The sequence below is a fragment of the Diuraphis noxia genome, unplaced genomic scaffold (assembly GCF_037042655.1).
Source record: "Diuraphis noxia isolate RWA-SAM2 unplaced genomic scaffold, SU_Dnox_SAM2 contig0001, whole genome shotgun sequence".
Taxonomy (NCBI): domain Eukaryota; kingdom Metazoa; phylum Arthropoda; class Insecta; order Hemiptera; family Aphididae; genus Diuraphis; species Diuraphis noxia.
Genome location: NW_028301711.1, coordinates 63,366,084 through 63,384,901, shown reverse-complemented (window position 1 = coordinate 63,384,901; position 18,818 = coordinate 63,366,084). Strand labels below are relative to the sequence as shown.

The 18,818-nt window shown below is 28.2% G+C and overlaps 1 protein-coding gene and 1 pseudogene across 2 annotated transcripts in view; one reads left to right on the top strand and one right to left on the bottom strand.

Annotated features, from left to right (window-relative positions):
• LOC107168906 (voltage-dependent L-type calcium channel subunit beta-3-like) overlaps positions 1–11,495 on the top strand; it is a 78,159-nt gene extending 66,664 nt beyond the window's left edge. The window contains exon 9 of the mRNA XM_015518458.2: positions 1,800–11,495. Coding sequence (XP_015373944.1) covers positions 1,800–2,377 — 578 coding nt within the window. The 3' untranslated portion in view covers positions 2,378–11,495. The remainder of the gene's footprint in view (positions 1–1,799) is intronic.
• Positions 9,825–17,888, bottom strand: LOC107168905 (putative ATP synthase subunit f, mitochondrial pseudogene; annotated as a pseudogene). The gene is made up of 4 exons (XR_016192486.1): positions 17,882–17,888; positions 15,242–16,032; positions 11,986–12,121; positions 9,825–9,901 (listed from the first exon to the last, which is right to left on the bottom strand). The product of XR_016192486.1 is annotated as a putative ATP synthase subunit f, mitochondrial pseudogene (transcript).
• Positions 17,889–18,818: the final 930 nt, after the last annotated feature.

Sequence of the window (18,818 nt, the reverse complement as noted above, 5' to 3'; positions counted from 1 at the left end):
TTATAGTAGTTTATTCTATTGTTCTCGTGGGGTCAGATGTAGACTAGGGATTAATTCGTCCATAGATGAATATATACGTAGTCACTGGGGTTATTCATTTATATCCAAGTGCATTTATATTAACTTATAGTAAAACTGGGCTTCAGAAAGTCTTAATATATAACGAATTCAATTTTGATAATCTTCTTTTACATTTGTTGGCTGTTCGATAATATAGCAAAATTTTTAATTTAAGCTAATTCTGTCATTTAATTTTAAATTAAACTTCAGGGTCTTTCAGTGAATTTTTAAGGTTTTATAGTGCCTTAGGTTCTGTTATATATCTTTAATTCTTTCTCTTGCCATCCAGTCCAACAATCACGGATTTTGATATTTATATTGTAGGATTTAAATGTCTCTTTGTTGTGTGTCTTTACACACTACAGAATAACACACTTTGATTTCTCGCTGAATCTACTTCTATCAAACGATTTTGAGTATCCGCTGACATTGTGTTTATGTTCTATCAACCTCTTTTTTTGAGACAATGCCCTGCAGCTTTTATGAATCTTATAACTGTTTGTTTTATTGGATAAATAGTATATCGCTAGTAAGGGACAACTACATATGGAGTCGCCGTCATTTTTGGAGAAGAGGGATGGAAAGTGTTTGCCTTTTGTTAAAAAGAGATACACAATATAAAGATTTTTGATGTTGTTTACAAAAATTATAAACTGAGATAAAGAGTACTTTATATGATTGGTAGATGATGAAGTATACCCTTAAAAATAAGTACAGTGATGGAATTGCGGCAATTGTTCTCTTACATTTTGTAGCACTAGCTAGTACCTATAATGAAAATGATTGAATCCATGTTCTTATAGCTTGTAAAGTAAAGCTCATTTAAATCTCGCTTTACAAGCATTTATGTCATATCACGCATTCCTTTACTATCCATGGTTCATGAGTTCATGACTATATAGTTCAATCAGGTGTATCATAAATACCCATGCCCCTATGTGTGTTGGTGTATGCATGGGTAGCTCGATTTTCGTCCGCGACGTTTATTTGTGACTTACTTAAGAAGATGTACGCGCACTATTTATTTTCTCTCTATAGCCTACGCTGAACATAGACAAAACGCATTCATGCAGAATTATTTTTTCTATGTATTTAAGTAATGTTAGAGTAAAATTACTCATTATAAAAAGATGGAGAATAAAATATTTGAGGCTATGACATATCAATTTATCTATAAAATATTGTCTCGAAACAATATAAATAACATTTAAATGTACAATATTTTTTGTTTTTTTTGAAAGTCGAATACAAAATCAAATAACAATATAACGCAATAACGATATGTCATTCCCTCAAAAATATCATTTTCTATATTTTTTGAAACGGGTAATTTTACTCTAAGATTATTTAAAAACATAGAAAAATGGTTCTGGGCCAGAGAGAAAAAAAATAGTGCGCTGACATCCTCTTAATATTATACATATAATATAATGAAAAAACAAACTAAGTTTTGCTAGTATCCTTTGCTGTGTATTATTCAAACCCATCCTTACACTACTATGATGGTCTAGAAACACCAGACATTTAGTGGATCCCCCTTAACTCCTCTAAATATCAACCTTTCTCACTTCAAAACAACTTTAAATTATTTAATTTAATAACTAAAATCAGTGAGCCATACAATATGCCCCCCTTACCCATAAACATAAATTTGGACCTGATAATATGATAACAATACAATATGTCCCATAAAATTTGTTTCATAACAAACGGTTTTCGCCGTGAATATGTGTTTGCAGAATACCAATCGATGGATCGCATGCCACCGCGTCTAGAGCGCATGCGCACCACCGAATACGACGACTACGAACTCGGCGATCATGATAGCATGGTGTACGTGCCACCGGCCATCGGGTACCAGTCGAAACAACCGCAGCAGCAACAGCATCACAAGCAACAGCATCATCATCATCAGCAACAGCAACAGCAGCAGCATCACCTCCAGCCGCAACAAAATCATCATCAGCAACAACAACATCATCATCAGCAGCAGCAACAGCAGCACCATCCGCAACAGCACTATCAACAGCAAAAACAGCAACAGCAGCATCCACAGCATTATCAGCAGCAACAACAGCAACCACCCATGCGACGGCAGCACAGCGTGTCGTTTGAACGGGGCCAATCGCAACGCGGACAACCCCGTCCGGGCGACAGCTCGCACAACGTACACCATCAGCTGTCGTACCAGCTCAGCTCGCAGACCGATATGCTGACGCACAGCCCGCCGGAGAACTCGTCCGACCATCTCATGTCGTACATGTCGCCTACGCTCAGGCCATCTTCGTCCACATGGCGTGGCAACGTAAACATTTAGTACAAACAGACGGAATTTTAATAACAGCACGTGTGACGTTAGGGTGACCGATAGCGTTCGTCAGGTGATACGATAACAACAATAATAATAACGGTGTGGGTACTCTTTGGTTTGTGTTTCGTGTTTGAACGAAGTTGTCATTGTTGTTGTTGTTGTTGTTGTTATTGCCATAGCGATCGCTATTTGTAGTAACACAGTCGTCAGCGTGATTGTCATTAATATTGCCGTAATCAAAACAAATGTCATGTAAAATTCCGTTTGGGTATCATTGCGATATTATATTTACCTGCTTTAATTTTAGTCAACACATCTTGTAGGTGGTAGATAATAAAGAAACTGATAGGACCATAGGTATAAAATATAGTATACAGTCGTGTCTCTCAATAACTCGAATCTCAAGGGAAATAAAAATAAATTTGACTTATGTACTTCTCGAGTTGTATACTCAAACAGAACTTAAAAACACTTCAGGCAGCAAGAAAATAATCTAAGACTCGACTGTATAAATGAATAGGACGTGTCCGCTTTACTAAACGCAAGAGTAGCATAACAGCACAGAATAAACGGTAAGGAATTTCGTCTAAACATATTTTCAATAATAATCCTAAAGGTCATTGGTTCCAGAAAATAGACACATATATCCTTTTTTTTTTTTAAAGTTTTCTGTGACGTGTTGCTATGCAGCTTATCGTTTCTCATATTTTTGTATAAATTCAATTATTCAGATGCACATTGTTGACCGAATTGTAAAAAAAAAACATAAAGAAAGAATAATTATTTCTCTTAAACTGGCATCACGAGTCTCAAACAATGTCAGATACGCTTTTTAAACCCTCAAGTCTCCCCTTCTCCACCACCACCACCATGTTACCTTCATTCCACGACGATTCTTTCAATTTATTCTGTGCTATAACGACCTCACACCTCAATTGGAAACGTCTTATCAACGAGTATATATTTTTGTCTGTGGAGAATATCCTATAACTTATCACTCAATTATCGTATGATAAGCATAGATAATAAATTTATGTACATAATATTTATTGGAAAAACTGATAAGTATCGATACTCTATCCACTTTTTTATTATCTATGAGAAAACGCGGCACTTCAGGTAAACCCATGTACAGTTGTATAGCCTAAAGTACGTGTTCATAAAATATACATGTTTATGGAGGTGTATACCTTACATGATAGTCAATAATAATATGATATAATATGTGTAAATACATTATTATTATTATTATTATTATTATTATTTAATTAATACGTTATTAATATTACATTGAACTTCAATTGCCTTAATTGGACCAACAAATTATTTCTGAATGCTTATTATAATTATTTACAGAGGTGGACTGTCCAGATGGGAAAGTGGGAAAATTCCTATTATGTACATTTTAAGCTTCAATTAAAATAGGCGATAATGATTATCAAAATAAATCCATGTATAATATTGTAATTTATAATTTAGGTAATATAATATGGTTATAAATGCAAGTTGTCAACTATAAAGACAAGGCTACGGCCCTTTCATATTCCACACTATTTGAGCCGCGGTAACCCCGTGTTCCCACTGGGCCGGATACCCCCCCCCCCTCCCCCCAGTCGCCAGTACGTCACTGATTATTTACAATCGTATTTCGTATAATATCAACTTTATAACGTATAAATCTGGCTGAGATTATCCGAACAATTTCAATACCTAGTTTTTAAATATAATTGTAGCATAAAATTCATACAAATAATATTATTGAATTAAAGTGCATTACTTTTGTTTTAGATGTAATTTTTTATCCAGTCAATAAATGCCCGCCGTTGGGTTGTATTAATGTAGCTGAAAACATTAAACCCTAAATAAAACTCTCAACATTTATTTAAGCTAGCGTTAATTACTCTTATGAAATATATAACGTTTAGTGTTATCAATGGTTTGTATAGATTTCTTAGAGTAGGTTTGCCTACGGATAATAAATTATGACGGGTAATAACTAATAACTAATTTTAAGGAAAATTGTTTTTCATAATGCTTGTCCTTGTTTATTCAAATTAAACGTGATAAAATTATCAATATTATACTACCTAATCGCCTTTGTGTTGTTTTATTTTTTTTTTTTATGTTTTTTTGATTATAGTACCTAACTGCTTTTAAATATAAGATTTAATTTTAATTTTAGTTCTAATTAGGTACTTGAATTACATTTTTTTTTATCGTTATTTTTCTGAATATTTTGTTTTTTTTTTTCAAATACCTACGTACACGGTGTTCAAAAACAGCGGTTTTTATCCTACTGATGTACAAATCTATGGTTTTTGAAAAATGTTTCCAAAATTTTATAACACACACTGTAAACAGGGTCTTTCCGAATTTCACGTTATAGAAAAACAACGGGTAATGCTTACTTAATAGAGCATAACGCAATCCCCTCGATTTTTGTAACATGAAATTTGGAAATCACTGTGTATAAATGTAATTTAATTATTAAATTAGATTGCTTTTTGTTATCCGTAATATAAATTATAATAATTAATTGACGGTCCTATGATTTCCTATCTCTAAGTTTCAACTAGAGGAACGGAAATTAAACGTTAATGTTGTATATATATTATATTATATTATTATCATCCGGTTTTATTTACTTATATTATTAAGGACTATAATATGTAATAATAATTTATCTTATTGTACCTACCATTCATTTGGTTTTAATTTTTTTTTTTCTAATATTTTAATCGGACAATTGGAAGTAATTATTAATGATTTCTATCAAGTCAATTTGAAAATAAAATTTAACGAAAAATAATAAAAAGTAGGTTTAATAGTAGTTGTCGTTACTCTTGAGAAGACTTCCCGTTTTAAATAGACCAATTTTTTTCCCCTTTCGTTGGCGGGGTCCACACATATAGTAGGTACACGCTCTTAACGCTTATTGATAAACATTTATTTTACTTACCGTACACGATTATTATTACCTAATATAGACGTCAGTGTCGTTGTGTGTTAGTTGCTTTTGTTATATAATGTATGTCTTCATTCGACTTCCATAGTAATAATATCTAAACGTCGTCATTATCATATAGTAGATATTATTCAAAGGCATACTTGTAACTTATTAGGATTAATGTTTATAACACCAACTATCTGAACTATCAACTATACCGTTGTTTCATCCGTGATTATTCCGATCGTCGTGTCCAAACCTACTACCGCGATATTTTATATCATACATAATATAGTAGGTACATTTTTTTTTAAACATTTTGAGAATATTCGTTGTATCATCGAGCACAAAAGAAACGTTTTCCCCAAAATATCTGCCTACAAGTATTATACAAGACATCGTGAACTGGAGATTGGTCAATTCGACCGCAACGTGTACCGTGTGATTGCATTTTCATAATTCGATTTACATATAATTGCATTTTTAAACAAAAACTAATTTTGTTTGTTCGATGACTACCGGTAGCAAAGACGCGTAGGTACACGTGGCTAAACGCAGATACTATTAATACGAATGCAATTTTTTGTATACTTTTTACGTGAAATATTATAATGCCACTATTTTAAACGTTTCTAAACGCTTTGGCTTTTAATCGTGCCTTTAATATTAATTATTTCAATACAGAATTCGATGACCATACGATACAATATATTATTATTATTATTATTGTATAACGAAATATAACTTTTAAAACGATTATAATTAAAACGCCTACGGACGATTTCACGGACATTTTAATGGATAAAAAAATATATGGGATCAAAAGAAAGGACGCCTGGTCATCCTATAGCAATACAAAATATATATTATTATAAGCATTCAATCTATTCCGTATCCGGTGTATAACGGATGTTTTTTTTTTAAGTATATTATTTCCGATTTGGCCGCTCTACAATACGTGTCAACAGTATATATAATATATAATTATATATATATTGCACCACTCATAGGTTTATTATAATTGCATTTTATTATTATTATTATTATTGTAGTGAATATTTGTATTATTATATTGACACATGCTTGCCTATATTATGTTTAATGGTTTTGTTGATATGCTGATTTGCGATGAGAGTTCCCTTTGATTTTATATTTTATTTTCTAGTTCTTTATTATTAATTTTTAAACACCTTCTGTAATAATATATATTTATCGATTATATAATATATTACCGATTATGAAAATCACTTAATATTGTATACTGAAATTATATTTTAATAATTACGTTGAACAAATAAATAATTACAAGGAACGTCGAATAATATTAATATATACTATTATGTGTAATAGTACGCGATTCCTTAATTTATTAAGCTGTTTTATTATTTTTTTTTTTCAATATACGTATATCTATCGAATGAGATAATAAGTTCTATAATATTATTATTATTTGGTTGTTGATGTGTTTGATATTTTTCCTCCTACATTTATTATTATTTTTTATTATTATGTAGATCGCTCGTGTTGATTTAGTATGAAATAATTATAATAATAATACAATAATAATATCATCATCGATTTGTTATTTCATTTATTTAACGTATTATTGATATTATTATTATTATTATATTATTACTATTATTATTATTATTATACAAGATTATTGAGTTTTAGTGTATGAATATTGGTTTTCGATTGTTCGACATTTGTGTATCATAATATAATACGAAGAATACATAAATATATATGAGACGAGAGTTCTATATTTTTTTCTGATATTCGATTTCTTGGTTTTTTGCTTTATTTATTTATATTATTTTTTTTTTTTTCGTTCATTGCAAGAATTTCCTACATATATACCGAAATCTAGGTACTTTTCCAATGATAATAATCATATATAATAGTGAATTAATATAACCACCGCAGATTTCTATACTGTATGTACCTACTCGCAAGTATTTTTTATTAGAATAGGAATTCTGGATAAAATTAATTAGGTTAAATTAAACATTATCCTATAGGTCGACCGCCACGATTCTAATTGGAAAATGTATTTAATTTTAAACTAATTTTTTTTAAGTAATTTTTAACTATTACGTTTTTTGTCTTTTCCGTATCGACACCGTAACTTTTCGGTACCTACTCAACAATTCCATTGAAAGATTCTGGTCCGGTTTCGATTTTTAAAACTATAAATCAGTTATTCACACTAAAGCAATTTTTTTTCGATTTGCTTAAATTTGAACTTTAGGTATCTGTTTAATTTGTTTATACGCTAATAAAGTAATAAATAAATAAATAAGTATACGTCTGATTTTTAAGGATTCCGAGCGAATAAATGACCGTTAACAAAAATTATATAAGATAAGCAATCCTTGTGGAGGTATAAATTATCACAGAATTAAATACAAAACTAACGATCATTGTTAGAATTTCAGTCCCCGAAAGGTATTATAGGTATACTTATTTGAAGTATTAGGTATTTACATTATATTCGCGTCGATTTTTCAACCGAGAAAATTGAGAGGAAAAAAATCAACTTGATGACACGAGTTCTTATTGTCCGATATGTATAGGTATTACCTGTAGGGGAGAGCGGAGTTAGTTGTTACACTTTTTCCTTATCGATTTTTTATAATTTTTCTTTTACTATGATCATAATTTTTGTGATACCATTCTATTAAGTAACTTCTTGGGTATGTTTTTATGATAGTAAAATAAAAATAATTAATTTTTAATACTAAAAAAACCCTGGTAAAGTCACTAAGTCAAAATGTAACAACCTTCCCCCCGGGTGTGGGGTAAATTGTGATAGTCCAAGGGCACATTGTTACATTCTACATTTTGAAATATTATTACCCAAAATAAATAAGAAATCAACAGTAAAAGTAATGATAAACATATTTTATAATATAATATATTTATAGTAACAAAATATAAATAAACAATTTTCCTTTTTATGAGTATTTATACTGATGTAGTCCTATTGAATACAAATAAATATAGGTAACTGCCTTATTTAAAATCAAAATATAAATAATTGTTAAAATAACATTGTTATAATTTATAAGTAATATATTATAAAGTATTATATTATATTATATAAGTTATATCATAAGTCGTTGTATTAATAAGTAACAACATGCCCCTTGCGAAATGTAACAACGTGCATCATATCGTTTTTTTTTTTTTTCTATTATAATTTATTTATTCGAAATGGATTAATGAAATTGAATTCTATTGTTAGAATATGATGTAGTACTACATAATAATGAAGAATTATTAAATGACAAAATAATCTCACCTTGAATTTATGAGTTGTAAAAAAAAACGCTAGTCGCGGAACAAAAGTTACTTTTGATAACAAATTACAGAAAAACGTTGTCAATTCAAAACACAGATAAAATGTACTCGATATTATCACAAAACATATGTAGTTAATGATAACGTAATTTTTTCGTTCAGTCTCCGCAGTTTTATCATAATAATTGGATGTATAAAATATCTTCACTGTAACAACTAACCCGTGTAACAACTAACTCCGCTCTCCCTGCCTATATATATATATATATATATATAGAAGTCTGCGTGAAAAATCTGTGAATATTAACCGTATTATTATTATTATTCCGTTTCCGATATTATGTGCAAAAATTGCGAATAGTTTTCTGTTTTCTATTCTTCCGGACTTATCTTTTCTCATCGTTTACTGATCGAATTATTTTAATTTGACGTTCCGGAGATCAATTGCAGCTGGTCTGTGGTCTTTTTCTCATTTTGTGTTTTGCTATATCATTTTCCTTGCAGGACTACAATATTTGTACGCTCTGTAATTGTTTGTTTTTTGTTTGAGATTTGGTTTTTTACATAAATACGATGTCGATGATTGAAGATTTTACAAAAAATAGTGATTGTATCTGAAGACAAGTGATTAACTGAAGTGTTCTTTAAATAGTATAAACGAGATCATGCTCAAAACGAGGTTAGACGCGATCTATATAGTAATGATAAATAATAATCAATAAAAATAAAACATTGTCTGGAACAAACTTAAAATTTTTACTTTTTACGGGACTTATGACATTCCACAAAATACGTGATTAAAGGATAATGTATGCATATTATTATTATTATTATATATTAATTATAAAGGTGTTATTATATTATTCTTAGTTCTTAATATGTGTGTCTCCACTATTAATGTCGACCTTATTATTATTATTATTATTATTATTATTATTATTATTACTATTATTATTATTATTACTATTATTACTATATTTGTATGAAATTATATAATTTTGTTTCATTAATTCCAGTATAAAAAAAAAAAATACAATATATAATGATTTTCCGCGATTTTATTATCATGTAAAGTTATATATATATAATATATATAATATAATATATATATATATATATATATATATATATATATATATACATACATGATTTGTACAAATGTCTTATGGTCATTTTTTATGTACTAATAACATTATTATCTTGAACATTATATACTTTTTGCTTGTGAACGATTGACCGAACATATTTTATGTAAAAATGTATGCCAAAATTTCCACGGCCTGAAAAAAAAAAATCCTTCAACAATCCGGAATATTATTTAATATTATGTAAATCCATCATATACCCATTTTACAATGAAATTGTATGACGTCTATAATAATTATAAAAATACTCAAAATTATAAAATAATACCTACGTATACCAACATATACAATATTATTGATTAAAACAAATTGTGTTAAACAAACGCCTCTGCGTTGAAAACGGATATGTTTATTATTATAGAAATATTATGCAGAATTGAAATGAGAAAAAAAACGTAATGTTTTCAAGAAACTTGTTCGCATATATAGACACGTGAATAAAAATATAGAAACGAAATACATTGACTTATTAGTTGTTATAGTTCGTAATTACGCTTAATTATTTATTGGGCTGACACTTGTTAACCTAAGTACTGACGCAATGAGGCTATCACATTATTGAGCATAAAACATATATTTTACGACACGATTGAGTGAATTTTGCGACGTGTCATTAGATATTATGTAAATACAAAAGAAAACCTTCATCGTAAAAATGCCAACAATATTGGCGCGTTTTCCACGATTTGAAACTGCATCATAAAAAAAAAAATGACTAATCTAATTTAGGTCAAAATCTATAACCTCCTATAAAATAATTTTTTTATTATTAATCATACATTCAAAAACAAAGCACATATTTTAATACTTTTTTAACGCACTAACATGACGTAACGTGAAGGACTAGATAATGGATTCACATAATATTTCTATAATAATTGGGAAAATATTATCTCATAACTTTAATGCTCATTCGAAATGTTTTCCCGGCTCAAAAAACCAACATTATTCGCTTTATTGTGAAACTAGTAATTTATTAATCTACAATGTTATTTTTGTATTATTAAAAAGACTGTAATATGGCAAAGTCATTGCGGTAATATTAAATAACATTTAAAGAAAACTAGATAAGTTTAGGCGCACGCACAAAACTGGTTGAGGCACTAACAAAATATGTGCTCGCAAGTATATAGCAATAATAATGTGCAACGGAAATGTTGTTCTGTTCAACATTTTATAACAATCATAACTGTGCCAACAAATAAATTATAATAAGCACCAATCTTATTAATTTCAATTAACTTAACCAATAGAGAATGTTTTACTACGTGGACCATATAGTAAAATCAATCGATGTATTATTTGAGATTTATCATCATTAGGGCCCGGCGGAATTGTACGCATTTGCATATTTGTATTTATTAAATTAAAAAATAGCTATATATAAGACACAAATTTTATTCTTGACCTAATGTGTTATTGTGGTTATGTTGCATATTTTTGCATATTTGGAACATTTTTAATTTTTATGCATATTTTACCTTTTAAAAAAAATATGTAATGCATATTTATGAAAAAAATAGTTTTAAGTTATTAGTACTAAGACTTAACGCTATGTCCTATGTAAAATGTAAGACCTACGAATGCAAAAAGAAAAAACTTTGCTAAAAATCGACGTGCATTTTTATTTGAAAATTTATCCAACTCTTTAGTATTTAATTGTAACTCCCCGGGTAACTTTGAAATATTATATTTAAAAAAATATACCAAATTTGTTTTTATTGATTTTTGTTCACGAGTTTTTATTTAGATGAGACATCATACAAATAACAATTAAATTATATAAACTAGTCATTGAAATGTATTCACTTTTGTTGTTCCATACTGATTATTTAATGAATTATATACATTTTTAAACGAAATAAATTTAATTAAAATGTATTTTTGTTCACATATTTATGCTTATTTTAAGTGCATATATATGCATGCATATTTCGTTCATTTGTAATGCATGTAATTCCGGGCCCTAATCATCATTGGCCACACATCGGTAAACTAGCTACTTCAATGGCCGGTGAAAGATGTACATTTGAGTTTAAAACGTGTTTTTTACAACATTTATCTATACAATTTAATCATTTTTTGAAATGACGTAATTTACCGATTTTCGCTTTCAACGTAACATAACATAATATTATACATGTAAAGAACGTTTATGTATATGACTATCATATATATCAACTAACAAATATGTGCTAAATGTACCAACTGTACGGAACCTTTGCCTTATTGAAGAAGCTTTGAAACGCACCGTTTGTAAGGAAACATGTGTAGGCAATAACAATAGATTCCTGCGTGTTGTCCGCATAGCAAAATGATCGTTCTATAAGGCTCGGATTTTTATGCACTGAAAATCTAAAGAAATAACAAATATGCATTTAAAAATTGTGAATTATACATTTTTATCTTAACGAACTATAGGCTAATGACCTCAGTTGTCGAAGTCCTAACACTAAAAAAAAAAAAAAAACTGACTATAACCGCCTATACTATAGGCCCTATAGTAGTATAGTGTATAGTTAATCAATAATAATTGTTAACAATCTATACATAGGTTGCTATTTATTTTTTTCATATTATATTAGAATATAATTGTACACATCCTATGTATTTAGTTCAGTTAATAGACTTAGGATATAGCCGATATAGGTACCATACGTATTATTTATGTAAATTCACTACATACAAGCCAGGGTGTCTCAAAAAGGTTTGACGAAAAATAAATAAAATAAATTATGCTAATTAAACGTATGACAAAAATTGTTAATACTATTATATTATGATAAGTAAATATTTTAATAAATATACTCATATTAGCAAATTATCAAATATTATATATTTATATCTCTTAAAAATTTATAATTTTCAAATTAATTTAAACGTTTTTTATTTTTTTAATACTGAAAATAAAAAACTTAAAAATGTATAAATAAATTTCCGAAATATTCAATAAAACAAATTTGTAATTCTTATTTTGAAAAAAATGTATTTAAGTCAAATGTCTGATTTTTCACAACTTTTTTAATTATCAATATTCTCGTTTATTAAATTATGATATACTTTACGATAGAAACATTATAATTTCAAAAAATATAAATTTATCTAGGTGCATATGGTATTTTAAAATGCTCATAAAAAATATTTTTAAAATATTTATATTTTTTGAAATTATATAATGTTTCTAACATAAACGATCGTATAATTTACTTAACGAGATTGATATTCAAAAAATTGTATAAAAAATCAGCCATTTGACTTAAATACATTTTTTTACCATATCAAAGTTTCTCAAAATAAGATTTACAAATTGGCTATATTGAATGTTTCGGAATTATTTTTATAAATTTTTAAGTTTTTATAATTGATTTTATAAATAAAATTATAGTTTGTTTATATTTTCTATAATATTTTAATATAAGACTTCAAAACGTGATTTATTACTCACAAGTAAAAATATTAAAAAAATAAATAAAATTTACATGTATTTGTAAAATTAATGAGGGCCGATGATAATTGTATGGGCACCAGTGGCGTGCTGAACAGCTATTTTTTGAGGCAACTGTCTCAGGGAAAATATAGGTGGGTGGGTGATGGGTGCAACTGGGCACTAATTTGTTCGTACATTTTAAATATCATATAAATGTATACAATTTTTTATTAAGTGAAAACCCTAATTGTTAACAATAATAACCTATTGTTATTGTTGTAGAGTGCGTGTCAAATTGTATAGTTTGCCTCAGGTCTGAAAAATGTTCTGCACGCCACTGATGGGCACCACTTATTGCTTTTAGTGTCTGCGCACGTCTATAAAACACCTTACGACGTGTGCTTTGCTGTGTAGAATGTGTATAGATACCTACAAAGTTTTTTATAATAAACCAGAGGTATTCAACTATTCAAGCTTTTTATAATCATCCCACAGCTCTTTTTTGTGCGATGTTCACAGGCGGTTTGACGACTCCCAAATGATTAAGAGACGATCGAAACAACGCGGATACAATATGGCCAATATGCGAGTGATAATAACACTGACTTTAGTACTAGAAATAAATCTTCAAACGGTCTGGTTTCGTTGTCGCTTCCATATAACAATCGCTTAAATAATTATAAATATATATTTATGTTAATTATATATGGATTGCATTAATGCCGATTTCCGGTGTATTGTATAACACTTAAACACTTTCAATACTTCTGGTGTTAACGATTTCTAAGAATGCCTATAATAAATTATGTCAATTCGTTGAACGACGTTCCAGCAATGTTTTCAAAACTAATGGGAAAATACTTGTCATTATTTTCGATACATTTTTGTACAAAAAATGTTTAATGTTTGAAGAATTCAAAACATTTAAAAAAATTAATTACTTTTTTCCATTTTTTTTTATTGTACTTCTCTATATAAATCGATTTATAAATATAATATAATGATTATAATGGCGAGGCCACATTAATAAATCGTATTTTAATCATCTTTAATTTCTGATAGGTATAAAATATATAGATGGTGCTATATGTTTTAATTTTCTTTCATTATCTAATAAGTAATAATATATATTTTAATAATTGTTTAAAAAATTATACCCAAGCGAAATCGTTTATTATATTATATATACCTACCTATTTTAAAATAATTTAATTATTATTAAAATAAACCAAAATATTATATACTTTCAAATGCTATCATACTATCTATAAAATTAAATATGTTTCTTGTCCGAATGTCTATAGGTATAATCTCAAAATATAGTAATCTTAAATATATAGGTATTAGCGGTTTAATTATTTTAGGATATTAATTAGTCTGAAAATTTTAAAATTCATTTATGAAAAATGATAATTTATGTAGAATTATGTTATTGAATGCCAAATAACTTTTGAGCTACAACAAAATAACAAAAATCGTTATAGTTAAGTTATATCTAATAAAATAAATATGTTGAATCCTAATACAATGACAAATAAAATAAGATTTGCATACGAAAATCGAATCTGAGCAAAGACGGTAAGCCAACTACATTATATTACTAAGTATATTTTATTATTTTTAGGTATATTAATACTGACTGACATTAAAGTATTTTAATTTACTTAATACACTAAGTTGAATTAATTTTACCACAAATATTGCACTTAAAAATATCATAGTGTGCTTATACTATGTACAAAATAAAATAATATAAACGTTAAAAGTCTAAGCATCCAATAATAATATTTTTTAATTATTATAAGTAATAAACTAATACTGTTTTTATTTGTTAAAATATTTAATTTTTTCCAAATTTGAACTTGCAGAAATGTTTAAAAAAAAAAAAATATAATTATTTATTATTATTATTATTTTTTTTTTTTGATACATGAGGAACCTTAAGTTAAATTTTCGAGACTAATCTATTACCTATGCAGTTTAAATTATTAACATCTTATGAATTTTTAACTACAAAAGAATATAAGCAAATTTATTAAAATACTTACAAAACATTTGCATAATTATGTATTTGTAATATTTTTGAACAGCAATTCTGAAAACTCATGGGGAATCTTATGACGAATTTCCCCGAAATTCCAACTTTAAATGCTTGTAGAAAAATATAAAAACAAAAAATTTCAAAAAAAAAAACAAAACAATTGTAACGATATTTAAACTATATTTATTATTTTTGCTGCAAATCCTACACATTTTATGTGATTTATAGAATGCTTTTTAAACCGCCGCGTTTACCGAGCTAAAAATATAAACTCTGCTGTTCGCGACAATCGCGCGCACGGACGATATATTATGTAGTCGTAAACAGCAAAATTTTTATTTATAATTCGTTTCGTAAGCGTTGTAGCACGGTTTAAACACTCGCACAATAAAATATGATTTCGGCAGTCTATTAGATTTTAATGGTATTTGTAGTTTCGGTGACGGATAATCTTGCCATAGTTTATCGCGTAGAACACTATCATCATACCAACGATGCCGTGAATCAGCGGAGCGACTGTTGTACGTTTCGGTTGTACGTATCGGTGTGACCATCGCCAATATGCGCGGGAAAACAACCCAGCCATTGATTTTGGCGATTTGTTCCGGCACTTCAGCCACTGGGGGACCTCGCAGAGTTTCAGTTCCGAAAACGGCGTGTGGGGAGTGCCATAAAAACGGGCAGGATCGTAGGGTCCGTGCACTCTGGGATTGTACTCGGCGGGATAGTCACCAATGCCATTGAACTTGTACCATCTTGTGGCGGGATGGTCCTGAACTTTTTTCACCGCAGTCTTGACTGAGAACAGACGATAAAAACATCGATATTGGCCACGGTTGCGCGTCTTATCGATATTTAATATTGTATTATTCGCAATCGAGTCTCGATAACTCGGATCTTAAGGAGAATAAAAACAAATTTATTTGAATCAGGTTTTTTTGCCATCATACGTCCCAAACACAACTTAAATCGTTTCAAGGAATAAGAAAATCATTTGAGTTTTTAAGGATTTTGAGAAATCGAGTTTTGAGTTATCGAGACTCGCCAGCCAGTGTATTGCGCATTAAACTTACAATAGCAGGAAATCCTCTGAAAGTAATCATTCATATTGGAAATCAGATGTGTGTGCAATCACGGTCTTAAGAGTTTTAGGGTATTTCTTAAATGTTGTTTGATAGTATATTATTTAAACGCCTTCACCTAATCGATGTATGTTTACTGAAATTTGAATTACACAATAAGGAAAAACAGTAATTATGGAGCTGAAACTTTACACTTTTTTTTTTCCATCAAGTTTTTAGGACTGCTGACTAGTATAATATTGAAAAACGAGTTTTGATTACATTATGTTGCTATAAATACGAGTATCAAAGATAAACAAAAATGACTAATTGTCAACAATAACTACTATCTGCTGCACATCGACGAAACATGGTCCATTTTAAATAGTAATTGCCACGTCAATTTTTAAATCAACAAAAACAATATTTAAAAAAAATAAAAACTTTCTTACGTACCTACTATACCTATAATATTCATATAGTAACCATTGTAATGTATTAATTTAATTTAATATAATTTAATTTTCACATTTGCTTAAAGTAGTAACATATTATCCAATAAAAACAAAATAATACTAGTTTCCGGCATGATAACAGATAATGTTAAAATAAATCAATAAATACAAATTAAAATACTTTAAAATCATAAATATTTATTGAGGTCACACACTGATAAATAGTTTTACAAATTAATTACCCATTCGTAATAAATCGTTATCACAAATTTGAAACTTCTAACTTGAATTTAACCACATGAAGAACTATATGACGTGTTAATATGTAGGTACCTAGCTAAATTTTTTCCTACCAAAAAAATAAAATTCAATTTCCGTGGTAATAATAATCGAAATGAGATTTTCATGATTTATACTTTTTTTAAAATACATCATTTAATTCGAATAATTGAAACATAATAATGCTTAAAAATATATTTAAATTGAATATAGATAATCAATATTGTAATTACAGTTAATTCAATTTTAACTTCACATGAATGGTTTACATTTAAAACTTCTTTACAGTCATCGTATAACTTTCATCTCTCATTTGATCTATATACATATTATACATCATTGATCTATATATAGGTCGAGCAAGTTACTCTAAACTTGTAACTGGTTACAAGTTACAATTTACTATAGATACTTTTTTGTTAGTATAGCTGGTCTGGACGTACCTCCCCGGAGTTTATTAAGATTTAAACAATTTTAGGTGTAGGTATTACCAACTTATTAGCTATACTTACCTAACCAAAAATAATTAAATATTTTCGTTAAAACAGTAATAACGAGCATAATATATATATTATGCAATATGCTTTTACATTATATTTTTATATTTTAAACATAGAAATTATAAGCGTCCAGTATCGATTAAAAAAAAAAAATCTAACCAACCAAAAAAATTGGGTTTTTAATTACAGCTTTTGATTTAATATAAGTATATAAACACAGCTTGTTTATATTATTATTATAATTATTAATTTTTATATATTTTTTAATTTATATTTATGTGCAAGTAAAATAATATGTGTAATAAAACAAACAGACAACTTACCTAAAACCGAGCGTTATTATTACAATTACCTGTCATGATATGATATACCGGCCGTAGCCATTTTCCTCCAAAAACGAGATACCGTTTTCCTCCACTGTCCATTTTCCTCCAATAAACTTACATAACTTTGTCCTAGTTCCTTAAGTATCACTTTTTTTGGTCGTGAGAATAAATCGTCAATTGCTTTTCGCTTACATGATTCGCATTATTCACTATTTGTCGATTTACTTTTTTTGGTGATGGCAAATGATTATGTACACTTTTGTGTAATTCATCGGCTACTATTTCTTCATTTTTATTAGGGTATATAACTGCTTGACAAGTCGTTAAACAACATCACCAACGTGATAATTCAGATTTTGACTTATATGCTAAGAAATATTTATAACTAGGTATCACGAATTATCAAAGGTTTTCCTCGAGAATTTTCAATAAACGTCGCTTTTTCAGACATGTTAAAAATTAAAATTTGCTATACCTTAAAACACACTATAGGCACTACGGCGTACGGTAAGCTACTAAAAAATAAATGTAGTCTTATTGATACGAGTATTTAGTATATTGTCTAACTGTCTAACTCATAATCAGACATCAGCAAGGCTGGGCAAGTTAACTAATTATTTTAACTCGTTAAGTTAAGTTAATACAGAAAAATGTAAGTTAAGTTTAAAGTTTAAAGTTAGTTTACTTATTTATTTAACTCGTTAAAAGTTAAAAGTTAATTTTCTTTTTTCATGTACAATAAATTATCATACATTTTTATCAAAGCTTAACAAATAACACAATATAATGGAAGTCTAACTATTTTCAATAAACATATGTAATTGTATTAATTACAGTAGGTACTTGGTAAGTACTACTTACATACTTCAATCAATTATAAAATCTAACAAAACAAATAAATTATTTCAATGTATTTTTTTTACCTACACGTTTTCCAAAATGATGGCTTAACTTAAAAATTTT